Source organism: Colletotrichum navitas (genome assembly GCF_030913465.1).
Source record: "Colletotrichum navitas strain CBS 125086 chromosome Unknown LY79scaffold_9, whole genome shotgun sequence".
Taxonomy (NCBI): domain Eukaryota; kingdom Fungi; phylum Ascomycota; class Sordariomycetes; order Glomerellales; family Glomerellaceae; genus Colletotrichum; species Colletotrichum navitas.
The window spans coordinates 704,721-728,169 of NW_026850555.1; the positions used below are offsets into that span (position 1 = coordinate 704,721).

Below are 23,449 nucleotides of genomic sequence, written 5' to 3' on the forward strand. Positions count from 1 at the left end.
GTCGGTGCTTGATACCTTGCAGGTTGGAAGATTGAGACGTCCGCGGTGGATCGGGGATATGTATGGACCATTTGCTCAGCCGGTGATGATAGTCACCCAGCTAGTCGCGCAACCCGCACCGATACCCGCGATCTGAGAACCGGGCGGAATGAATCTTGATGATGCAATGACATTCCACCGTCCCTTGACGTCGTTGTTCTCGACCTGCGGGCCGCAGTTGCCGTGCTCGCCCCATCCCCAGGCGAGCACGTCGCCCTTTTCAGCGAATGCGATGACGTGCTCACTGCCAATGGCGATATTTAGTAGCTTGGGCAGGTCTGGCGGCGGCAGCTGTCCATGGTCATCCCTCCCCCACGAAAGAAGGCCGCCGTCCTTCTTCAGGACGTAGATGTTGCCCCAACTGGCACCGACATCCGACCATTCGGGTACAGACTCTGGGGCGGAGGATTTGATGTTCCATTTGTCGGATCCCAGGATCAGTAGCTTGCCTGACTCTGGAGCCCCGAACAAACACGTAAAGTCCTTTCCGCAGACAGCCCTGGAGACCTTGAAGTCGACGCCCTCGATCTTTCTCGGCGAGTGGACGACGGCCTCGGGGCTTCCGCCCTGACCCTTACGGATATTTCCCCATGCGTAAGCGTCTCCGTTGCTGAGAACCGCCACGGCATGACCCATACACGCTGCCAGATCTGAGACCTCGGTTCCGGCCGGCGGGAACTCTTTGAAAAGGGTGGCAGACGGCGAACGGACAAGCAGCTCGCCAAGGCCCAACTCGCCCTTCTGTCCAGCGCCAAAGCTGTAAACCTTTGTCCTTTTTCCCTCGGCATCCTTCTGAACAACGAACGAAGCCTGCCAAGTCGCAGCGATCAGGTCTATCGTGCCTGAGGCGTTCTCTTGCGCTTCCTTGCTCAGCTGCACTCGCTGGAAGATCGGCTCACTGGTCTCTGCAGCGGAAGTCAGACCGCAGGCTCCGCTTGTGGCGTCCCCGCTCCAGTAAAGCTCTCCGGACTGCGTCAGGAGCAGCGTATGATTTCCGCCCGCCGCCATCTTGACCACCGGAGAGGCGGGGTGGTCTGGGAAGAAGATGGATTGCTTGGGGACGGAGACATCTTCCTTGTGGCCGATGCCGAGCTGGCCAGATCCGTTGGAGCCGATTGCAAAAAGAACCGACATTTTAGCTTATTTTTTTTTTAATCGAAGCTATCGTTTTGTGGTAGCCTCGACACTCGCACTCGTTCAGTGAAGGTGAAGTCAGCAGTTAGTGGTGGATGCCGGTCGAATATCGCACTAAGCGTAGTCGTCACCCACCAGGTTCTTGCATGCATCTATCCAGCTCGATGGAGAGGCTTTTCGGCCAATCATTCCCGCGCTTCCGCCGGCCGCGCGCCAGAAGATCAAAAAGCGGAACTCCAACCTCGAATAATTTTTTTTTGTCGTCTTACACACCCACATACAACCCAACCTCTCAGAGCTTCCATCCCCTCGAAGCCCTCTCGAAGCTGGTGGATCGGCCCTGCAGAGTTTTCCTCTTGCTCAGGATGTGACAGATTTGCTTCGCGCAGACCTTTTGCAGCCTTGGAAAAAAGAACGCTCCCGCTCGAGGCATTTTCTAACCTAGCAGGAACACACATCAGCACGATGGCATCTTCTGTTCCCCTCCAGCCTCAGCCCGGCGGCGGCATTCCCGCGGAGATGGAGAACTTCGTCGTTGGCCTGATCGGCATGGGCGACATGGGGAAGATGTACGCGCAGAGGCTCTCTGCCGCTGGATGGAAGTGAGTAATTGTGCACTCCCCAGCCTAGGCCTCTGCGCTTTGCGTTTCTCTTGGTAAGCCACCCACCCACCTTCTCTACATGTCCTTCCTGCACGCACGCACAACATCCCCACCCCTTGGTCTTGATGACAAGAGCGCATTTGGCTAGAGTATCGCCCGAGGACTTCCTGGCCAGCCGTCTTGGCCCCAGGAAAGGCTGAAGGCTTTCCATGATGATACACCTAGCTACCTTAAACTTTACCTGTCTGAACCTACACAATCACACACTCTTTCTTACGACCCTTGGTCTTGAAAGTTGCGAGGCTAACATGCTTCCCAGGAATCTGCAATAGCTTCATGCCTATCCTTGCTATACCAATATGTTGTACAGTAGAGGGTTGAAGGTGATAGAGACGCTGACGCCTTGGGCTTCTGGCAGGATCATGGCGTGTGACCAGGAGGAAAAGTACGAGAGCCTGAAAGAAGAGTTCTCTGGAAATGTACGGGACAATGCCACACAGCTTGCCCTGCCTCCCTCGGTGTGAAAACCCGGCTGAGCAGTCTTCTCTTGAATAGAACAAAATACAAATCTGCCGCAATGGCCACTACGTCTCCCGCGCTAGCGACTACATCATCTACAGCGTTGAAGCCGCCGCCATTGACCGCGTGATTTCCCAATACGGCCCATGTATGAGTTTTCCTCTATGCTCGTCTGTACAAGAAAGTGGTTGACCTATCTGACACGGTTCTCCCACGACTTAGCAACCAAACTCGGCGCCATCGTCGGAGGCCAAACATCTTGCAAGGCACCCGAAATCGCCGCCTTCGAGCGCCACCTCCCGACCGACGTCGAGATCGTCTCTTGCCACTCCCTCCACGGCCCCAACGTCGACCCGCGGAACCAGCCCCTCGTCATCATCCCCCATCGCTCCTCCCCCGCGTCAGCCGCAAAGGTCGAGACCGTCCTCTCCGTGCTCGGGTCCAAGCACGTCCACCTCACGGCGCTCGAGCACGACCGCATCACCGCTGACACCCAGGCCGTCACGCACGCCGCGTTCCTCTCCATGGGCAAGGCGTGGCACGCCAACACGCAGTTCCCCTGGGAGATGTCCCGCTACGTCGGCGGCGTCGAGAACGTAAAGATCAACATCATGCTGCGCATCTACTCCCAGAAGTGGCACGTCTACGCCGGCCTTGCCATCCTCAACCCCGAGGCCCGCAAGCAGATCTCCCAGTTCGCCCGCTCCGTCACGGACCTCTACAAGCTCATGCTCGAGGGCAACGCCGACGCCCTTCGCGCCCGCGTGCTCGCAGCCAAGAACAAGGTGTTCGGCCGCGACGGCAGCCCCAAGTGGGCGGACCGGCCGCTCCTCAACCCGGACCTGCTCGAGCGCTTCTCCCTCGGCCGCAAGGAGGACCAGACGGGCCCGCCGCGCGCCAACAACCACCTCAGCCTGCTGGCCATGGTGGACTGCTGGGCGCAACTGGGCATCGTCCCCTACGACCACATGATCTGCTCCACGCCGCTGTTCCGGCTGTGGCTCGGCGTCGCCGAGCACCTGTTCCGCAGCCGCGAGCTGCTCGACGACGCGCTGCGGACGGCCGTCGAGGACCACACCTACCGCTCCGACGACCTCGAGTTCACCTTCGCGGCGCGGGGGTGGGCCGAGTGCGTCTCGCTCGGTCACTTTGAGACGTGGAAGAACCGGTTTGTCACCACGCAGGAGTTCTTCCAGCCGCGCTTCAAGGACGCCGTCGCCGTGGGCAACGCCATGATGAAGGCCGTGCTGGAGAGCACGAAGGACTGAGAGGGAGGAAATGGGGTGTGTGTGCGCTGGAAGGAGATGCGGGCATTTACGGTTTACGGGGTGGACGTTACGTCTTGGGACGGATGGATGCACGTGAGAGTGATGCGATTGTGAGCAATTACAAGGGTTTCCTTAGACAGAGTCTAGAAATGAACGAGAAAACAAGCCATGGCCGCTCTGCTGGACGCTGTCGACGAAGCCGTGCTATCTGTCCGTGAGGCCGTGCCGCAGTTGAACTTACCCGGGCCAAGAGTTCCGCTCTGGTTAAGTCGTCTGCTTAGCTCTCTTTTGTTTTTGTTTTTAGCCCGTGAAACATTTGTAGCATTCTTTGGCTGGTTCCGCGGTTGCAAATGACCCCGCAAACTGTATAGGCAGTTGCAAGATGTATATGATGGCCGAGCCATGCAGAGCTTGTGTCCCATCTTTCTAAGGGCATATCGTTTGTGAAAGAATACCATTAACACCTAAAAACAGGGGTATCTCGTACAATCCAACGCCTCGATCACCAAATGCAGGGGATCAACACAATGATTCTTCCGTCTCTGTCGTCAGACCTGGGTCACAAGGTCCGGAGCATGCCGCTCCACGCTTTCTTCCGAGACGGCCACTCCATGCGCAACCTCTAGAGGGTTTGCGAGAAACTTACCCTCTTCCTTCTCGTGCTCTTCCATCGCAGTGGCATCCCTACCAAGCTGCTGGGCACTCGTGGCAGCCGGCTGGGCTATAGTGGAGGCTGTAGTATCCTGCCAGGACGAGTCTACCTCGCCAGTCTCCTGGCGGCCTGTGGCCTGGACAGCAAGGTTTGGGGAGCCTGGTGACCGGGGCAACTGGGCGTGTGGGAGAGGGTGAGGTGACATGATCCTCGTGCCATTAGCCATGTCCATAGGACCGAGCTGCGAAGCTAGCTGGCTCGCCAGCCGTGCGTCGTTAGTTATGTCATTACTCGCGGCCGACGATGTACGGGAGAAGGCAGGCTCAGAAGCCCTCACTGGCTGTAATAGTGTCAGACATGTTGCATATGCTTACGATGGAGGTTCTCACCGCGCAAGCCAGTCGTAAACCTAGATTGGCGACCAGACTGGAGCTGCAGATGGGTCTCTGGCGGAAGAGATGGAATCCATATCCGGTAGCTGCTGTAGCAGGAATGCTGCCCTCTGCGACACCGTCAAGACTGATATATGCTCGGTCCGCTCCACCAGGCCGGCAATAAGGGCATATCTTGTATTTGCACTCATCTTTGGCATTGGGAACCCAGGGGGTCGATACGCTGCGGCCCAGGATATCGTCTAAATCGTAAGTGCTGCACTGGCGAGCACCCTCGTGCCCTTCCGTAGATGCCGGGTTCTTTCGGAACGACTCTCGACGGAGAATGTCTCCAAGCTAAAATCGAGACATTAATTGATGTGTAAGCGCATTTAAATCAAACATATACATACATGTTTGCGTTGGTTAAAGATAGTCAGAAGCTGGTCACTGGTGTAGGTGGCTGTGATGTCCCTCGGGGGCATCTCCTCGAGGAAGCAGGCGGCATTTCCAGACCGTTTTTCAGGACCGCGATTCCTCGGTTGTATGGCTGCGATAAGCTTCCTGCCCAATTCATCGAATGTGACCTTAACTCTATCAGCGTTGTCTCTGGCCTTGGATGGTTTCCACCTCACCTCGTCTCCGCTGAGAATGGAATCGCGCAGGATCTCCTCCTGATCCTGGGAGCAGCGATATAACCAGCCAAAGGGGCCGTAATTGCCACAAGAGTCGCATCGAAGGATATAGCTGTACACGCGGACCATTGTGACGTGTGTACAAGCTGCGAAGGTACGCGCCGGGTGAGGGGCGGGCTGGGCGGCCATATTGGTACCCTGATACCCCAGACACGACCTCGAGGAGATGGCCAATTCAAGACAAGGATAGGTGGGTGAGAATGTTTCTAGGATCGGTGTTTACTTGGAACGATGTGAATTGTTAGTCTCGCGTAGTGGTGACTCTTGGGGTACCTACCTAGTCTTGTGGTCAGGTGAAGAAGGTCTTGAATGAACCGAGGAGGAAGGCGCGGTTGGACTGGACAGGCCGGGAAGGAGCACCTTGCTTTAGCAACAGGTAATCTGAGTTAGTTGGACCAGTAGGAGGATAGACCACAGCGCTGGGAGTTTCGGCTCATGCTGAATTGAAACTGAAATTGCGACATGGGTTACGTAGGTGTATTTTGGTCTAATTCAGAACTTGCCTTTTTGATACGATCCTGTTTCCCCGACACGTCAACTTCAGCCACCACAGACCACAACGTACCTGGACCATCAGATTGAAATGTAATATCACTTATGGTGTTGTCGGAGAAACCCTGCGGCGTCGATGATGCTGGGCAAGATACTGGCGCAACATCATCATCTGATGCCGAGGCTCTTTATCTGATGTTGCTTTGACCATGGCAAAAAGCTAGACTACATCGGCTCTCGATAATCGAAAGTATCAGAAACCTTGGCTTTTTCTGCAGTTTGGCGGACAAAGTTATGCGAAAGAAAGAGATGTGCTCTCCGACTTGGACTAATATCAGTATCGACGGGCACCATTCCGCGTACCGAGGTCGACTGATACGAAAGCAGGCCACAGTCTTCATTCCTCTATAATGAGAGGAGTATACCAATCACGGCCCGTGACAGGCGAGGAGTTTGCGCGTGGAGCAGCCAGCTCACCGCATGTTTTGAGCTGCGGTGAGAGGCATCGATATGCATGCAAGATGGCGTGGTTCGGACGGCATTCGGACGATTCGGGGAAGCAGAGCATGAGGGCCGATCATTAAACTAACATTTGAGGAGGGACCACGTCGATGGGTCAACCCGGCACATCTAGGCTAGCCCAAATGCGAAATCGCGAAACTAACATTTCCCATTTCTCAGTCTTTACCAGTCGTTGGGCTGCTGTCAAAACGAGCTGGTGAGCGCACAAGTTCGATGCCGCTAATGAATTCTTGGATTGCCCCGCTCACCAAGTGAAAACAAAGCTTGGACCACTGGTAGAGAATGAACCAATCCAAATTCCTCTTTGATTACACCCCTGCAGCTCTGACCAGCTTTTGCCCCGTCGTGCAACACCCCCCCGTCATTTCTTGCGTTGCCAGACGAATGAGCATCTCACACCAGAGCTCCAAGTCCCAGATTGCCCAGTTTGGCACCACCCCACATCAATTCTGTCAATTTCTTCCCCAGCCAGCCCAGCTGAGCCCAGCCCAGCCGAGGTGGTCTCCCGTTCTTGCGTACCTAGAGCCCCCTCCCCCCAATATGCGTCGTACCAGGCCCCGTACACACCCCCAGCCAGCCCAATTGTGTCGACCTCCTCAACCACAGCCACATCAACAACCCTTCCGTCGCTCCCTCTCTCTCTCTCTCTCCATTGTGCTGCTGCCGCCCAACCTCCCTCACTTCTGACGACGGCCTAGACGCTCACTTTTTGTTCTTTTCTTTTGCAAATCTCGAACAATAACATTTCAGTACGTTGCCTCAAATTTCTATCTTGCCCCCCGGGTCAGCCAGTCAGTGCAATTGAAGTTTCCAGTGACCGAAGCTCTAGCCGCTCAATTCACCGATCATCCCCGGTCGGTCGGCAGAGCGACGCGGTAAACAAATTATTGGCTGCCCCCCCGGGCTTGTACGCTGGAGCCGCAATCAATTGACGAACGCCCCCCCGAAAACCCATCGCAAACACCCTCAAAGACGGGCCTCGAATGCTGATACTCCTCTCTTTCACCGCAGTTCCCACCGCGATTTCTCGATTACGTTAGCGATACCCCCGGAGTCTTAGCCCACAATGTCGGTCAAGTTCGAGAAGGAGACGATAAAGAAGGGTGTGGAGGAGGTCAAGAAGGGCCTCATCGGAGAGCCTCTGCCCGGCACCAGCGGCAAGCACCCCATCTCCGAGGCCATCGGCACCGCCGTCACCGGCGGCAAGAAGAATGCCGGAACCAAGGGCTATCTTGCGGTTTGTCTGCCAACCCCTCCGATGCTGCCCGCCGCGAATTGCGCGCGAGAGGAGCAGCATCGTGGAGCCCCGTGGAGTCTCATTCTGAGACGCTGACGTGCTTTTTATTACAGGCCTACATCAGGGAGCTTGAGAAGAACCCTCTGCGCACCAAGATGCTCACATCGGGCACTCTCGCTGGCGCTCAGGAACTGATCGCATCCTTCCTCGCCAAGGACCGCAACAAGCATGGCGACTACTTCACCTCGCGCGTGCCCAAGATGGCTGCTTACGGCGCCCTCGTCAGTGCCCCTCTCGGCCACTTCCTCATCTGGGCCCTTCAGAAGACCTTTGCCGGCCGCACCAGCCTGCGCGCCAAGATCTTGCAGATTATTGTCAGCAACTTGATTGTATGTTGTCCTGTCGCTCATCAAAACCTGCTGTACGCGTGCTAACCCGCGTTCTGAAGATTGCGCCCATCCAAAATTCCGTCTACCTTACCGCGATGGCTCTCATTGCTGGTGCTAAGACGTACCACCAGGTCCGTGCGACTGTCAGGGTTGGATTCTGGAAGGTCATGAAGGTCAGCTGGATCACATCTCCGCTCTGCCTGGCCTTTGCCCAGAAGTTTCTCCCTGATCAACTCTGGGTTCCGTTCTTCAACCTGGTTGCCTTCGTCATCGGCACCTACATCAACACCATCACCAAGAAGAAGCGCCTTGCGGCTCTGCGAAAGAAGCACTTCGGTGACGGCCGTTCTCCCTCCATGGGAGGCCGCCCTGAGGACTACCCGGGCCCCAAGGACTACCCTGGCCCGATGGGAGGTCCGATTGGAGGTCCCAACCCCGCTTACTAAATGACTCTGCTATGGTGAGATGGTTAAGATGATGTCGATATAACGCCCACTTGATGAGAAACCCGGTAAACATCTAATGCGAAAATAAGCCCAGCCCTTTGGGGCGGCTTTCTGGAGTTGAGAGGCGTGGAGGGGGGGGGGGGGGCAGTGTGAAGATATGTGAGCTGGGGGAGCAAGCGAGCTTGGAAAGGTTGCAGCCGATCGCCCAGCGTCCTTGTAACTTTTGCTTGCTTCAAACGCTGCTGTCATGTTATATGTCCTGTGTCGGTAAATAGGTTCGAATGCGCTTCGATTTAGGTTCGAAATGTCTGGTATTGTCTACTTGCTTTTTTCATCAAGTGGTCTCTAATGCTCTAATCCATATCTACGGCATATAGTGCAGTTACGATTATTCCAAGTCATATCAGGGGTTATCAACGCGTCATTGTGCGAGCCTCTTCATCGTGTCTCGCATGGATGGCTCCCGCTGGCACATTGGCGGCCTGGTCCTCTGTGGGATTTAGCCTTCACGCTTTGCCTCAGACGGGCAGACCTTTGGTGTTGCGTTGCTGGCTGTCGGTTGCAGATCGAATCGACGTGGCCGATGTCCGCCGATGAAGCAGCGGCGGCAGCAGCCAAAACGGCAGGTCGAGTGCTTGGGTTGAATTTGCGTTTTGGACTCACTCCCTGTTTCATTCTCCAGCTGGCGTCTCACCAGTGTCCACCATGAACCCAGGACTCCAGTACTCCGATTCTGGACATTGCTTATCCACCCACAACATGCCCTCACTGAGAAGATCCTCCAATGCAGTCTGGGCTCGCGCCCTTGGCCACCGCAAGTTAATCATCAACATTGAGATGCTCACGTATCCCAATACCTGCACAGCCTCCAGCACGGCACTCTGATCCGTATTGAGCTCCTTGGGCACGCTTCGGATATACGACTTGCTGCCAACCTTGATCACGCTGTGTGAGCTGCCCAGCGGCTTCAGCGTACCGACAGCCCTCAGCACATCGTCCTCCGTCACCTCGCTCGCACCCTCCATGCGCCCCTTCATGATCCGTTCCCTCACCTCGCGGACCCCGATCAGCCCGCCGTTCTCGTCGCGCGTCGCGCTGCACACCTCGACCACTCGCACCGCCAGCTCAAAGTAGAAATCGTTGACCGACCGGCCCAGCAGCTGCGCCCAGATCGAGGACGAGCCGCCGCCCGAGGACGAGGACGAGGACGCGAGCGGGTCGACGCCGATGGCGGAGCACATGCGGGCGAACTGGGCGCGGAAAGAGGGGTTCGAACGGATGTCCTTTGCGTGTGTCTGCGCGAACTGCTGGAGGAGGGAGCGGAAGACGGAGAGCTGGGTCTCGAGGGCTTGCGCATTGGTGTTGCGCAGATTGGAGCCGTGGGAGGCATACTGCGCCGAGGTGAGACGGGAGCGATCGAAAGCCGCAAGGCCGACGCCTTTACGAGACATGGCCGCGTGTCCTATGGTCGGAGTCGGGATGGGAGTTTAGGTAGAGTAGGGGGGAAATGGGGAGCTTCGAGCGTGGTGCTTCACATGCGGAGGCGGGTGGAGGTTGCGAATGGAGGGGTGCGGTGGATGCTACATCGGGGGGTCGTGGGCGCCGATGTCATTTGTGAACTGGTTGGGCCGTCCGCCAACCTCGAAAGATGACATAAGCATCTTCGATCGTCTAGCGTTCTGAGGACTACTAAAGTCAGGCCCAGATCAGCGAAGCTCTAGCGTCACGTGCACGCAGGCCACACGACCCACTCGGAGAATCTTGACCACTAATCGGGCATAGCCCCGGCAAGAAGGGCACCAAACCCTCTCTCAAATCCAAACGCAAAAAATTACTCGAGCCTGACCAAAGCAAATTACACGCCCTGCCTCACGATCGCGCTGCGAACTTCCTCACAGAGTCCCTCCATCCACGCAGCAACATGTCGTCCACCCAGAGCGTGCAGTGCTTCGGCAAGAAGAGAACCGCCACCGCCGTTGCCCAGTGCAAGGTACGATCAAAACCCGATGTCCCCTCCGAGAGCAAGAAGACGAATACCAGAAGCGGATTGACGGAAAGAGGGGAAAGATGAACATTGAGATATCAGAATTGGAAAGGCTGACTTTTCCCCCCCCGCGCAATAGGCTGGCAAGGGCCTCGTCAAGGTCAACGGCAAGCCTCTCTCGCTTGTCCAGCCTGAGATCCTCCGCTTCAAGGTACGATTAAATCCTGCACGAACCCATTGACGAAAACCGGTCGGCAAGAAGAAAGCAACTGGATGGATTGGGAGTTTGGATGGATGAAGAGCAAGCGCTGTGACGTTTGGCTTTAGCTACAGATGAGAATAATGCGCGCATCGCTTTTGCTCTTCACCATCTACACCCACGAATCGATTCGAGAAGTCCAATAGCGATCGGGGCCCCCTGCGCAGAGACGGGGGCGGAAAAGGCACATTCAATAAGAGCTCGACGAAGGCTAACGCTATGGAACACAGGTCTACGAGCCCCTCCTCGTCCTCGGCCTTGACAAGTTCGCCAACATCGACATCCGCGTCCGCGTTACCGGTGGTGGTCACACCTCCCAGATTTACGCCATCCGTCAGGCCATCGCCAAGTCGGTTGTCGCTTACTACCAGAAGTTCGTCGACGAGCACTCGAAGAACATGCTCAAGCAGGCCCTCGTTCAGTTCGACCGCACCCTCCTCGTCGCCGACAACCGCCGGTGCGAGCCCAAGAAGTTCGGTGGTAAGGGTGCCCGCTCCAGATTCCAGAAGTCCTACCGTTAAACGGTACGGGTCGGATGGTTTCTTTTTCTTGCCCGAGCGGTGGTGGGGGAAAAGGGATATGCAGCACAACACCTTTGGGGGAAGCGCTGTGGGTTTCCGGGTCCAGCATTTGGTGTTTCCCGCGAAGAATATTTGGCAGTTACTGTTTTACGAGGGAGTCAAACGTGGATCAAAAGATCTGGCTCGTTGGTCTCGCGTCTCTAGGGAAAAACGGACCGGGACTGCGGCCAGGGCTCGACATATGGGGGTGAGGGTCGCGCGTGGGAACCCTAGCATCGCGCTGGTTCTCCCCGCCGTCGCGCCTCCGTCGATGCAATTGCATGGCATGCCTCGCGGTATCGCTGCTTGGCTTGGTTTGTAAAAAGGGTCAGGCAGGCAAATGAAACATTGAAACTTCATGACACGGCGTTTTGGGCTCGAGTTATGCGTGTGCCGTGTTTCGTTTCTCTTCTCTTTCTCTCTTTTGTGTCGTCCGTGGCTGGGGAGCTCGCCATCCATGAGGCATCGGAGGGGGGGTAAGGTGTAAGACAAGAAGACGGTTCTACAACAAGAGCATTTCAACAACTACATGTCCCATATCCTCCGCGCCGTTATGTCCTTCATGTCCTCTTCAGAGATCCTCCAATAGCCTAAGCTGAGCCCACATCTTCCGGCCAATTCCTCTCCTGCCATCAGCCGGGTCATGCTCTCCCAAACTAGCTCGCGAGCACCGGTGGGGCAGGGCTTCCTTCATAACCATCGTTGATTGTCTTATTGGCCCCCCTCGTCGGTTAGTCCTTCAGCATCGTCTCTGTCCGATGAAGTGAACCTTGAGTTAAGGACCCAATGACGAGCAAAGCGCGAGCAAATTACAGTACCGATAGCATGCAACTACTTACTTCGGAACTTGCTTCGAAGCCAACTAGTTCTAGGTCCTAGAGAGTTTACCCCAATCCTAGCCAGCCTGCATCGCAAAAAAGCGAAGAAAGAAAAGAAAGACGCTCAGCGTGAGAGGAACCAGAGCCCATACCAACAAGTAATTAGATATATATGACCCAGCGCCACTACAAGCAAAAGTTAATGATCAGTGTGAGGCTTGAACTCACGGCCTTGGCATCACTAAATGTATCTGATGATATATTAGTACCACGCTCTAACCAACTGAGCTAACCGACCAGGCTGCTTGCTTGCGTGCACTGGGGTGATGCCGTTGCCCTAAGCCCTATCACAGGGAAGGGCCGCATCGCCAGTGAGGGCCAGAGAGATAATGGTAGTGGTGGGCTCCGAGTGACTCCATCGTGGGCAGGGTTTGCCTTGACAGGTACCGATGGGCTTGGTTGGTTGGGTCTGCTGCTGCGGTTGCTGCCGGGGGTGTTGCTCCGTGGCATGAGATGACGGCGTGTTTGCCAACGTTGATCGAGCTACCGTTAGTCCAGTAATTACCATGTTTCTCGACAGGTTCTTGTCAAACTTTGAAAAGGGGAAAGAAGATATCCGCAGTCTATCTCAGTGATTTGCCTCTGTTGCATATGGCGGCACTGACAAGTTTACTCCTGACCCGGTCAGACCGGCAGGGCTTAAATTGAACGAAGCTACCTTGGCTTAGTGGCTTGTAGGCTTGTAGGCTTGTATGAGTTTACCCTTTTGGAAGAATGTTGGTAGAATGCGGCTACTGCCCCTCTATTCCTACTGGGACCCGCCGTAACTTGTCTGTTATTGAAGACCAGGCTCAAATCAGAGTTGATTAAACTCATCTTTCGCTCTGCTTTTTGACAGAGCCGGATACTTTTTTGATGCACCCGAGTGCTGTCCCCATATCTCGCCGCGTGTGTCAGCACCTCGTGCCACCAATCACTATACATCCCAGCAGGAGGAACCGGTAGGGCCTCAAAGACCCGCACCCTAGGGCTTTGAAACAACACACAACCCAGCATCCTGTATCAACGATGGTACATATTATCCAATCCCTATGGCCACATCAACAGCGTCCCAAGCAGCTCGTTTCGAGCTCATCCCCGATGGCACAATTGGCTAGCGCGTCAGACTGTTAATCTGGAGGTTGGTGGTTCGAGCCCACCTCGGGGAGATATCAGTGGTTAGAATCCACCTGGGAAACTCCTATTTTTGCGTTTTGTACCATGTGTGTGTGTGTGTGTGGTGTGCGTGCGTGCGTACCAGTGTGTTTATTTATCTTTGGTGTTTGTGCACATGGACGCACGCATACCTGTTGTGGAATCGAACCAAAACTGTCTCTCATGTGGCCATTTCTGCGCAGACAGCTCATGTTGTCTTCCTTTTTGTCTAGTGTTTTCTCGCTGAGCGACACTGCCAAGAGTTCCAATGACAGGATCGGTGCCGCCATTATGCCTCCCTTCTAGGAGGCTTCTTCTCTCTGGTCAATTGGCCGTCAGCCTGAAATCCCGTCGCCGAGTGGCCCACTCTATTACGGTCCGAAGACCGGGTCGGGAAGGTTGTGGAAAGAGGAGCAGCGGGACAGCCAGGGATGAGGAATCATTGAGCGTATGGCATGTGAGCTCATTCCCATTGGCTTGTCTTGCACACCGTTATCCGGGACTTGTTTTCATCCTTTTCATCGGAACGAAACTCCGAATACTGGGAACGAACAGTGTATCGGCCCGTGGCGCACCGCTGATGCTGGAGGGAGGGGGGACATCGTCCGCATAGCCCTGGTTTCGTTGAAGTGGCGTGGGGTGGCCAACCGCCTCACTGGCTGTTTCTCCTCTGGTTCTCCCACGTGGCTCACCCTCGGACGAGACTCCGCCTCACGAGGGCGGCACCCAGGATGGCACACCGCAAACAGCCAGACGCAATGATGTAGCGGGAAGGTGGCGTGCTTCTGATAAGGTGGGTGGCTCATTGTAGCATCATGATAGTTCATGATGCAAAAGTGGACTTAACAAAGTCGTAATGCTGGCGGATTCTTCTTTTACTCGCACGGATGGTCCAAACAGAACATTGCAGACCTGGACCGGACATTCTCTTGTCTCTAAGTGCCCGTCGTTAATTACGTATAAACCTCAAAGCGAACAATCCTAGTCTAATAGGTACATATCTTTCCCATGGTGTTAGACCGCAAACGGTATTAGTGCAGTGATTTCTCCCATTCAGGGGTCGACGCAGCCATTTTACTGTCTCTAAGTAAGCGACTGCGCCCAAGCAGAGACTAGTTCATGACTGGGGATTGCCCTAAGGAAGCCATCATCTACGCCGGCCAAAGAGATCAAGCCATGTCTCAGATTCGGTTATTTTTGCAAGAGATTGAGCGAAAAGAGAAACCCTCGGACCTCGGTGACCGCCTGCTGACCGACTGGGCCAGTCGTTGCAGCAAGCTACACCTCAACCGGATGCAGTAAGATTGTTCCAAGAGGAGGCGGATAGACGCTCCATGTCTTAAAGACTTTCAAAATATATTAAACTAGTCCATTCTTCAGCTAGGCGCAATGTCCGCTATCCAGCCGGTACTGCTTTCGTCAGGCATCTCCGTCTCTTGAATACAGGTGCTTGTCGTATTCTTCTCATTTGATACCCCCAGCATACACTATTGACGCCGTACTCACCCAGTATTCCTTCAAAAAGCCAACATACTTTGACGTTTTCTCCCATCCTGCGCAAGCTCGGAGCATTCATAAACGCAACTCAACCGGCAGGTGGGTACAACTGTTCACGACAGGCTCCCGGGCCGCGCCATATATCAGTTGATAGTTGAGGATGGCCACCGGCCGTTTCTTCGCCCTGCTCGTTTGTTTCCTTGGGCTCGGCAACGTCGTGACTGCGTCGGATCTGTCTATTAACGGTCTCCCAAGCTGTGCTGTGAGCAGACCCCAGTAAGAAAGGCTTAACATGACATCTACTTACACAAATAGATCACATGCCTCTCTCAAGAAATAGGCCAATCCGATTGTTCCATTACGAACCAAACATGCATATGCCACGACGAGATATTGGCCGGCGATGTACAAACATGCGTGCAAGCGAGCTGCACAACCAAGGATATGCTGGGTAAGGGCCAGAATCAAGTCGACCCCATCCGAGCAAAGGATCAAAGCTCATTTTTGCGTTCTACAGTGGCCATTAACCAGTCAAAGACCGCCTGCGGAGTTCCTGCGGCTCCGGCGTACGACATAACGCAGTGGTTTCGTCAGCTTCTCTTCGGCGTCCAAACTTTTTTCATCATACTCAAGGTCGCCAACAAATTGATGAAGCTCTCGGCTTGGGGCTGGGACGATCTGACCATCCTGATAGCATATGTATAGCTCCTCTGTCCTTTGCTTCTCGACCATCTAATACCATTTTGTTCTAACCGTATTACAGGCTGATCTCACAGTTCTCTTCGTATTGCTCTACCTGTGTATGTGACTGGCGATTGTATTTCTATCCATTACGGGACTAACGAACATCACCCGTAGCCGAAAGGTCTGGTGCTGGGAGAGACATCTGGACGCTTACCCCCGACCAGATTACCAGCCGTGTTCTTGTAAGGCCGATGCCCGAGATATCCTTCAGGGTCCCGTCATCACTGACATTTGGCGCAAGACTTTGTTCATTTGTAGTATACTATACACGAACGGTTTAGCATTCATCAAGGCATCGATTCTATTTTTCTATCTACGCATCTTTCCCGACGAGAAGTTTAGGAGGGTTTTATGGGGTACACAGCTCTTCAACCTTCTGCTCGGGATTTCTGCCGCCGCCACTATTCTCGGCGCGTGCAGGCCCATGAATTTCTTTTGGTATGGGTGGTGGACAGGAAAGATGGAAGACAAATGCATCAACATGAATGCATTCACCATATGCTGCGCTGCACTTAACCTCGCGCTTGATGTATGGATGCTCATGCTGCCGGCATCGCAAACCTACAACCTGAGAATGGAGCGGAAGCAAAAGGCGGGCGTAATGCTTATGTTTGGCGTTGGGATACTGTAAGCACGGCTACCTTATGGAGTCTTGACCGATGCTAACTACCACAAGTCTCACGGCTGTCAGCGCTTACCGTATCAAGGTGGTCATGGATTTTGCAGCTTCTACCAACATCACAGGTCGGCGTCCCCTGTAAACTTGCTATATGACGGCCAACATGCTGACCGAACTTGTTTACCCAGGCAATTCCTTCTTGACCACCCTCTTCTCCCACATTGAGCTCTGCGTGGGCATCTTTGTGGCCTGCCTCCCGAGCGCACTCCAAGCCTGGAACGCCATGTCGCCCAAGATTGTACAAGCAACCCGCCTTTCTTCGAGGCTGTTCAACCCAGCCAAGGACTCCCATGACGCAAGCAAAGCCATGCAGTCAACGACAGGCGCTTGCGAGCAGCCGCCCGTCGCAGTATACGATGAGTCGTCAATAGCGCATTTGATTGGGGACTTTAAGAGGATCGACCTCAACAAGCTCCCCGACCAGAGCACGACGGAGACCGAATGCCAAAAGCCGCCAGACAAGTCGATAGACAGCAGCACGAAATCTTCCCCGGACAGCTCGAGAGGTGGCCGGGGCCAGAGATGAAAGGCACGGAGGCGTGTTGTCGCGTTCTGGAAGCAGCCAAAGGAATCGAAACTTCGAGCTATGGGCAAACAGCGACGGGCTCGACCGGTCGAAGATGTCGGCGAAGGCGGACTGTGCCCGGAAGGTCCTCGGCCAACCAAGACAAAACTAGCTCGAGGGAAGTGGAGGCAGGCCAAGCCGTGATGTGCTAAGCCGTCAATCTTCGACTCGGTTCCCGTTTGTAGGGCAGACTACTTCTGTTGGGAGCACCCGTTACTCTAGCCAACTCCGACGACCACGTCCGGCCCGTTTGACCGCATCAAATGGCACAACAAGAAGCCACTTGTCGAGCACCATCAGGTAATGCGTTCATTGATACCGAGAATGTCAAATCAGGTGCTGATCTGGAATCGAAGGGGGAAAAGTAGCTACCGAAGGAGCCAGGCATGCGCCTCCGACATCAAGCCGAGACGAAAAAGAGAAGCCGCGCGATGGGGATTAGGAGGTCGTAATCAAACCGGAAAACGAACCAGAGAGTACGGGGACGGGCTTCTCCAGCAGCTTCGAGCTCAAGGTTGGCTGGGGAAGTTGGGAAACGTCCTTATTTAGCTGGGACGTGGGCGTCAGGACGGGGCACACCCACCTGTGTGGAAGCCCCGAGAGGAAGGAAAGGACGGGGGAGACGGCAGGAGAATCGAGCCAGGGACCTCACGAATGATTTGAGGCCGGTCGGATCCAGTACGAACTGCCTTGGGGTGTTCGCCGCCTTGGTCAAGAGATGAGAGGGAGCTTGTCGATTGCATTGGACGCTGCTTGAGAACCCCCCTCAGCTGGCTAAAGATCGCCGCTAGCCATCGCAGTAGAACTCGAGAGCGCGACCTGCGTCCTAGCCGGGGGCATTAAGAGGACCATAAGAACCTACCCAAACCAAACCAAACCTGTCAATCTCTACGATGCGCATGATCTCCGGAAGACCAAAGCCGTCGACCCCGTCTACTGCTTTGCTGACCACCAAAGCCCCAACCGAGCCCTGGCAGATCTTCCACGCTGACCCTCAATCGATAACGACTCCAAGTTGGTATGCCTCTCCTCGCGGCCGGGGGGGAGGGGAGGCTCTGCTAAGCCTTCATATGGTAGTGCTTATTTGCTCGCAATGAAATAGACCGTGTGTGTAATTCTCAAGCAGCGCGGGAAGGCAAAAAAGGGCGGGAAAAGAAAAAAAGAAAAGAAAAAAAAAAACGATGAAGGAAAGGGGAAAAAACCTACAGCAAAGCCGCGTATTTCCACACCATGAATTCGCCATATCAAGGCATCGCCAGCAGTGGTTCAAAATAGCACCTATAAGTGAGACAAACGACTCGGGTATCACGTGGGCGATGAGTGCAGCCTCCAGGGACAGGAAACTGACAACACACACACACACGCACACAGCTCTTCTACGAGAGAGTTTGAGCGGTTTACGAAGCAGTCAATTTAAGTTATGCTTTGCACAAACCGGAGGAAAAGAGACGGAAAAGTCAAACGGTCGGAGGAACCCCCCCCTCATGCCCCGGTACAATTGACAATGGAGAAGAAAAAAGAAGAAAAGACTTTCGGACTGTCGGAACACCACAACAAGAATGTCTAATGGCGAAAAAAGAAAAAAAAAAGTTGACAAGCAGACAAGACGAACGAACCATCCGAGCGCGCCATGACGTGAGGCTCAGACGGCAGTAGAGAAACAAACAACCCATTGCTGCAAAACACTATTCAATAGGGTGTATGGAAGGATGCGACACATCCAGAACCACCCCCCCAAAAACTACGGGGGGAGCCAAGAGGGACCATTGGAAAACCCATTGCGAACGAAACCAATTGATTGCCGTCCATACTGACGGGGAAAAAAGAGGACACTCGATCCGGACAGGACTCGAACCCGCAATCTTCTGATAAATTTCCGAATATTCATTTTGTGAAAATCAATCGAAGTCAGACGCCCTACCAATTGAGCCACCAGACCAAAGGATGAGTGGTTGTGAGCGTGATTACTCATTGACGGGGGAGTCTAGCACCCCGTTGCGGACATATACCCAGGAAGTGTGTGAGAGATTGGCGGGTTGACTCTCGGCGTAGGGGTGAGGTTCGTGGGCGGTGGTCCAGAACAGGGGGGGGGGGGGGTGGGTCTTGTCTGAGATCGTCCGCGTCGACTTAGGCGGGTTTGGATACATCATAAAGGGGGTTTTGAGTTTTAAAAAGTGGTGTATTATCGACACCTCCCATCAAGTTGCCTTTTGAACCGCGGATGCCCTGCGTTACCGCATAATGATTTATGTACAGCTGAAAGAAGAGAGAGAAAAAAAAAAAAAAAAAAAAAAAACCTCCCACCACTCCCCCCCCATCTTCTCCCGTAACGCGAGCCCATAGATAGAAAACGTCGACGGAAATCGACTTTCGCAGCCAAAGCCTCGCATCCTGAAAGTGACCCCATTTTCTACATAAATAAATAAGTAAATAAGTAACAATGACAAGCCAGGTCCCCTCTAATAACACCACAATACCGCAACAACGACGAAGAGCCCACCCCCCATCCGGCCGGGCTTAGGCCTTGTACCAGTTCTCGGGGGCGTCGCCGAGGCACTCCCCGACGGTGACGGCGCGGTAACCCCTAGCCTTGAGGGTGTCGATCATCTTCTGCACGAGGGAGACGACCGTCTGCTCGTGGACGTCGTGCGACAGGACGATGTAGCTGTTGGACGAGGCGTCCTCGCTGAGCCCGTTCATGAACATCTCGGCCGAGATGTGCGTCGTATCGGGCGTGTCGTTCTCGTAGTCCTTGGTGTCGAGGTTGGTGTCGATTATGTGGTAGTCGAGGTTGGTGAGGTCGGTGACGCACGCGTCGTCGCACGACAGGTAGGGCGTGCGCATGTACCGCGGCGCGAAGCCGGCGATGCGCCGCATGGCGTCCTCGAGCTGCGTCATCTGAGCGATGCGGTCGGCCGACGAGAGCGTGCTGAGGTCCGCGTGCGAGTACGTGTGGGAGCCGACGAGATGGCCCTCATCCTTCATGCGCCTGACGATGTCCGGGTAGGGAGCCGTCTCGATGTTGCCATAGTTCATGCCGTTGAGGAAGAAGGACGCCTTGACGTTATTGGCCTTGAGGGTGTCGAGCAGCTGCGACGTGAAGGTGAAGGGGCCGTCGTCGAACGTGAGCGCGACGAGGCCAGGCTGGGTGCACTGCGAGAGGGACTGGCCCACGGGAGGGCTTTGACGGCGGGCGACCGGGCTGATGATCTTGTTTAGTTTCACGTCCGTGTCCGAGGGCCAGGAAGGCGAAGGAAGACAGAGAAAGAAGGGGAGGAGGGGACGTACCCTGCGTTGGCACCTCCAGCGAGGGCAAAGACGGCGGCGCCGGCGCCAAGAAGAGTAGAAGAGATATACATGGTTGCTGTGATGGAGCGCGGAAGTCTTGGTAGTAAGTGAGACTGAAAGCGACAGTGACAGTGAGCGGGAAAGTCAGTGAGAGACTGGGACTCGGACGTGAAAGGAGTTGATATTAAGCTTGCTTGTATAACGAGAAGCAGGATGCGGGATGCAGGATGAAGCCAAGTCGAGAGGTTGGGCAAAACGGGGGGGAGGAGCAGAAGACTTATATGACGGGGTTTGGGACGTTACGGAGAAAGAGTCTGGACAGAAAGAAGACATGCAACACACTGAACGGTCGGAGTTGATGGGTCCTTGCCAAGACCTCACCAACCTTGGGCCGACCCATCCCATCCAAGAATAGAGCTTAATCATTGTCCCGCCAAGAGGACGAACCCGCAGGGTGCGAAGGGTGGCTGTCCTGCCTCATCGTCGACGAGTTTGAGAAACCGGACGAAGAAGACGGAGACGATGGCCCGTCCTCCCCTCTCTTACCCTCCCCCTCCTTCCCCTCCATCCCGCAGGGAAGCACTTGCTTCGAGGCGCTCGACGGATGTTGGCCGTTCAGCCCTGGGGCGTCATGATGTCTTGGCAGCCGTCAAGGATTTATCGTACAGCTGATGAGGCTCCGATACGAGACGTAGACCCCGTACATGGTACGGCGAAGGGCATGGCCGACTGAGGAGGTTGACAGGCAGAAAGCCATGGAGGAGGCGCGGTTTGACGTCAAGAGGCTTGGAGGCTGTTAAGCTGACAGCTGACTGGAAGGATTCCTCGCGCAGGACGACATGGTACGTTTGGATGGGTGAGACGATGAGACCACTTCAGCCCACCGGGATGTGGAAGGCAGAGCAAATCTGCCATTCGATCATACTGGCACTCGCGAGTCCGGCACACACAACACAGCCAATGCCAGAAATGCGGCAACCACGCTGATTAGCTGACTAGCAGGCTACTCGCGGCTCGCGGAGGATGGCTGGGGCAGCGCGAACGACGCCAGGCAAAACGGTAAACGGTGACTGTAAGTGGTGTGTTCTGGAGTAGAAGGCCGCATGGGAATCGGCCAAACCCGGCCAAGGGGGTTCGAGTCAGCCACAAGCGTCGCTCTTCGCTGTATCGAGATGCCTCAATCTGGGGACCGGCCAAGTATGCGCCAACGAGATGTCGCAGCCTCTGGCGCACCGTTGAGGAGACAAAGGCCCGTTGTTGATCTTGTCTTTCCCTTAGCTTGGGTGCCTGGCCACTTTTCCTTCAAACTTTGTTTCGTTTTTTCCCCCCTCTCCCCCCTGTCTGTAGAGCACGGATGAATGAATAAATGGATATAAAAGAAAGAAACAGAAAAAAAAAAGAAGAAAAAAAAGAAAAAGAAACCGGGTAAAACACCTGTAATCTGGGCGCTTCCCTGACGAACAATTCGCGTGTTTCTGAGGATGGAACGAGGGGTTCCCCTCGACAGGACCGCCATCGGTCGCAAAACGCAAACCTAAAGCACCTTCGCCGCAGCAACGAGATTCATTCGCCTTTTTCGCTCGTGCATAGGCAGGTGGAGAGCCAGACAACGGTCCCTCCAGGGACTGTGAGGCAGCAGCACAGATGCTGCAGCCATTGTGGCGCGGCTGTCCTGGCGATGAGGTCATCCGGCAATCGACACGCAAGATATATTGCCATCGAGGCTCTTCCGTGCTTAATTTCCTCGGGGGAAGGGCGTGGGAGAGGCTGGGCCGAGGCATTGAAGCATTGGTGGGATGCGGATGCGGACGCGGATGACTGCCAACCTCCGCTTGCGGCTCACCCTGGATCGTCCCGCAGCCTAGTGCTGGCCCTCTTTACTATAGTAATTGGTGCGTTCACTCTTACGCAAATCATGTTAGTGTTGCCGGTAGTGCGAGTCTTCTCCAACTGAAATAGACAATACGTTTGAAAGACAGCGCGAGTAGCATAGGCGCGGGGGAGACAGGCCCCAGAACAGAAAGGAAGAGGCTTAAGATGAAGGGAAGGGAGCGGAGCTGAAGCAGAGAATCAACCCGCAACGGCCAACCGCCTCGAGGTTAGAATCCTCCTTCTCTCCTTCAGTCAGGATTCACTAATGCACCGGGGACGTGTGCCAAGAACCCAACCCCCTCGCTGCGAATCCGAGACTGGTCCCCCCTTGGCGCTTGGTGGGTGATCATCCGAAAGCCGGGGGTCGGAACCTGGGGTGACTCGACTGGGAGAGGATTCTATGAATACGAGGACTGTCGTGGAACTCCTGATGCATGATGTTATCGTGAATGGTGCCATGTTGCCTATTGCCGTGCCGACACCCTGCCATAGCCATTAGTTTCCCTGGATTCATCGGAGCCCCCCTTCGACAGGATGACGATGCATCTGCCAGGTGTGCATTGAGCGACGAGCTCTTGAGCATACGTATTGGGGAAAACGTCGACGTTCGGTTGACAATAGAAAAGCTTGACATGTCGTGTCATGTAAGGTGCTCACGCACGACGGCAACGGGGCAAAGGGTTAGAGAGTTGGAGGGGGGAGAGTCGTGTCAGACTGAGGCCGCCAGGCTCTTCCTCGTTAGCAAAAGACGACGGATGTGACGACGCCCAGAGAGAACGGAAACACTGTTTTCTTGACCGCCCCTTTTCCCTGCCATGATGGAACCGATCGGTGCATGGTGAGTTGGCAACGCAACCGTGGACTTTGTGCCTTATGGATGTGCATACACGAGAAACGCTGTGGTAAGCTCTGACAGAAACAATGAGATAGATCCTTGTTCGACCTCCCGCCCCGGGGAGGCAGCTGTTATCGATCTGTTATCGATGCTGTCGGGCATCTGTGGTGATTACTCTCCCATTGCCTACTCGCTTCGTCTTGCCGCAAGGATGGGATTTTCCATCGCCGCAAAGGTACGGAAGCTTCCTGTTCTGTGCGGGTGGCCAGGTGGTTGGGTCGGAGGCTGAAACATGCGTAGTGCCAGCGCCACAATCACGGCAGAACAAAGGACGAACTCGTCCACGTTCGTCGACCAGAGAGCAAATGCGCCCGATTCAGAGCGGGAGAGGTTGCAGCTAATCTGGGTGGAAATGGGTCTCGGCAGGATAGAAGCCATGATGCTGGGAATCGGTGATACTGCGGTCAGTATTACCAGATAGGATATCACTGTCCGGACCCCCAACGACCGTATGCAGTGGACCGTTGCGCGAGTCGTGGATTTCCAAGTTTGGAACGCTCGGCTCTTTTGACTTTGCCGTCTTTCAGTGGCCAAGGCTCTTGGCGGTCGAAACTAGAAACTCAACTCAGGGACCATCCCGACAAGTCGGGAGCCCCACGTTGGACCTTGTGCATCGTGGTGTTGTAACCACCATCAGCGGCATCAAGGGTGTGTGTGTGTGTGTGTGTGTGTCTCTGTGAGTTTTCGTCGTCCCGTCCTGCTACCCGGCGCGGCATCTCATCTCCTCG

At 54.9% G+C, this 23,449-nt stretch overlaps 9 protein-coding genes and 3 non-coding genes across 12 annotated transcripts; 5 read left to right on the forward strand and 7 right to left on the reverse strand.

Moving 5' to 3' along the window:
- Window positions 1-75: 75 nt before the first annotated feature.
- LY79DRAFT_508474 (RCC1 domain-containing protein) lies at window positions 76-1,173 on the reverse strand (the record flags this gene model as incomplete). Its single annotated transcript, XM_060553948.1, has 1 exon — window positions 76-1,173. One exon carries the CDS (start codon window positions 1,171-1,173, stop codon window positions 76-78), a length of 1,098 nt encoding a protein of 365 aa, XP_060418049.1.
- Window positions 1,174-1,638: 465 nt separating this feature from the next.
- LY79DRAFT_508452 (prephenate dehydrogenase) lies at window positions 1,639-3,562 on the forward strand (the record flags this gene model as incomplete). Its single annotated transcript, XM_060553944.1, has 4 exons — window positions 1,639-1,775; window positions 2,194-2,254; window positions 2,331-2,442; window positions 2,517-3,562. 4 exons carry the CDS (start codon window positions 1,639-1,641, stop codon window positions 3,560-3,562), a joined length of 1,356 nt encoding a protein of 451 aa, XP_060418050.1.
- A 548-nt stretch (window positions 3,563-4,110) lies between these two features.
- Window positions 4,111-5,409, reverse strand: LY79DRAFT_508144 (uncharacterized protein; the record flags this gene model as incomplete). Its single annotated transcript, XM_060553903.1, has 4 exons — window positions 4,111-4,554; window positions 4,604-4,942; window positions 4,999-5,172; window positions 5,221-5,409. 4 exons carry the CDS (start codon window positions 5,407-5,409, stop codon window positions 4,111-4,113), a joined length of 1,146 nt encoding a protein of 381 aa, XP_060418051.1.
- Window positions 5,410-7,020: 1,611 nt separating this feature from the next.
- Window positions 7,021-8,498, forward strand: LY79DRAFT_542619 (Mpv17/PMP22 family protein). The gene is made up of 4 exons (XM_060557012.1): window positions 7,021-7,043; window positions 7,124-7,531; window positions 7,645-7,920; window positions 7,980-8,498. The coding sequence occupies exons 2-4, from the start codon at window positions 7,361-7,363 to the stop codon at window positions 8,364-8,366; spliced, it is 834 nt and encodes a 277-aa protein (XP_060418052.1). The 5' UTR covers window positions 7,021-7,043; window positions 7,124-7,360; the 3' UTR covers window positions 8,367-8,498.
- Window positions 8,499-9,037: 539 nt separating this feature from the next.
- On the reverse strand, window positions 9,038-9,817 carry LY79DRAFT_508428 (EAP30/Vps36 family protein; the record flags this gene model as incomplete). Its single annotated transcript, XM_060553940.1, has 1 exon — window positions 9,038-9,817. One exon carries the CDS (start codon window positions 9,815-9,817, stop codon window positions 9,038-9,040), a length of 780 nt encoding a protein of 259 aa, XP_060418053.1.
- A 470-nt stretch (window positions 9,818-10,287) lies between these two features.
- Window positions 10,288-11,130, forward strand: LY79DRAFT_587661 (ribosomal protein S9/S16; the record flags this gene model as incomplete). The annotated part of the gene is made up of 3 exons (XM_060560800.1): window positions 10,288-10,356; window positions 10,490-10,561; window positions 10,840-11,130. 3 exons carry the CDS (start codon window positions 10,288-10,290, stop codon window positions 11,128-11,130), a joined length of 432 nt encoding a protein of 143 aa, XP_060418054.1.
- Window positions 11,131-12,190: 1,060 nt separating this feature from the next.
- LY79DRAFT_t56 lies at window positions 12,191-12,285 on the reverse strand. Its single transcript has one exon. It is a non-coding gene; the product is annotated as a tRNA-Ile (tRNA).
- Window positions 12,286-13,121: 836 nt separating this feature from the next.
- On the forward strand, window positions 13,122-13,195 carry LY79DRAFT_t53. The gene has a single exon. It is a non-coding gene; the product is annotated as a tRNA-Asn (tRNA).
- Window positions 13,196-15,122: 1,927 nt separating this feature from the next.
- On the forward strand, window positions 15,123-16,627 carry LY79DRAFT_666953 (uncharacterized protein; the record flags this gene model as incomplete). Its single annotated transcript, XM_060563302.1, has 6 exons — window positions 15,123-15,377; window positions 15,442-15,478; window positions 15,537-15,604; window positions 15,664-16,049; window positions 16,099-16,166; window positions 16,230-16,627. The coding sequence occupies 6 exons, from the start codon at window positions 15,123-15,125 to the stop codon at window positions 16,625-16,627; spliced, it is 1,212 nt and encodes a 403-aa protein (XP_060418055.1).
- A 1,873-nt stretch (window positions 16,628-18,500) lies between these two features.
- Window positions 18,501-18,605, reverse strand: LY79DRAFT_t55. Its single transcript has one exon. It is a non-coding gene; the product is annotated as a tRNA-Arg (tRNA).
- A 347-nt stretch (window positions 18,606-18,952) lies between these two features.
- LY79DRAFT_542643 (polysaccharide deacetylase) lies at window positions 18,953-20,491 on the reverse strand. The gene is made up of 2 exons (XM_060557013.1): window positions 19,955-20,491; window positions 18,953-19,868 (listed from the first exon to the last, which is right to left on the reverse strand). Exons 1-2 carry the CDS (start codon window positions 20,023-20,025, stop codon window positions 19,184-19,186), a joined length of 756 nt encoding a protein of 251 aa, XP_060418056.1. The 5' UTR covers window positions 20,026-20,491; the 3' UTR covers window positions 18,953-19,183.
- Window positions 20,492-22,653: 2,162 nt separating this feature from the next.
- Window positions 22,654-23,449, reverse strand: LY79DRAFT_409325 (uncharacterized protein). Its single transcript, XM_060553075.1, has one exon. It carries the CDS (start codon window positions 23,097-23,099, stop codon window positions 22,848-22,850), a length of 252 nt encoding a protein of 83 aa, XP_060418057.1. The 5' UTR covers window positions 23,100-23,449; the 3' UTR covers window positions 22,654-22,847.

Bases quoted from the DNA above. Each gene is read 5' to 3' on its own strand.
- LY79DRAFT_542619 (XM_060557012.1), top strand. From the start codon at position 7,361: ATGTCGGTCAAGTTCGAGAAGGAGACGATAAAGAAGGGTGTGGAGGAG. The intron at 7,532-7,644 runs GTTTGTCTGCCA...TTTTTATTACAG, and splicing joins GAACCAAGGGCTATCTTGCG to GCCTACATCAGGGAGCTTGA. The intron at 7,921-7,979 runs GTATGTTGTCCT...CGCGTTCTGAAG, and splicing joins TTATTGTCAGCAACTTGATT to ATTGCGCCCATCCAAAATTC.
- LY79DRAFT_542643 (XM_060557013.1), bottom strand. From the start codon at position 20,025: ATGTATATCTCTTCTACTCTTCTTGGCGCCGGCGCCGCCGTCTTTGCC. The intron at 19,869-19,954 runs GTACGTCCCCTC...CAAGATCATCAG, and splicing joins GCTGGAGGTGCCAACGCAGG to CCCGGTCGCCCGCCGTCAAA.
- LY79DRAFT_409325 (XM_060553075.1), bottom strand. From the start codon at position 23,099: ATGGCTTCTATCCTGCCGAGACCCATTTCCACCCAGATTAGCTGCAAC.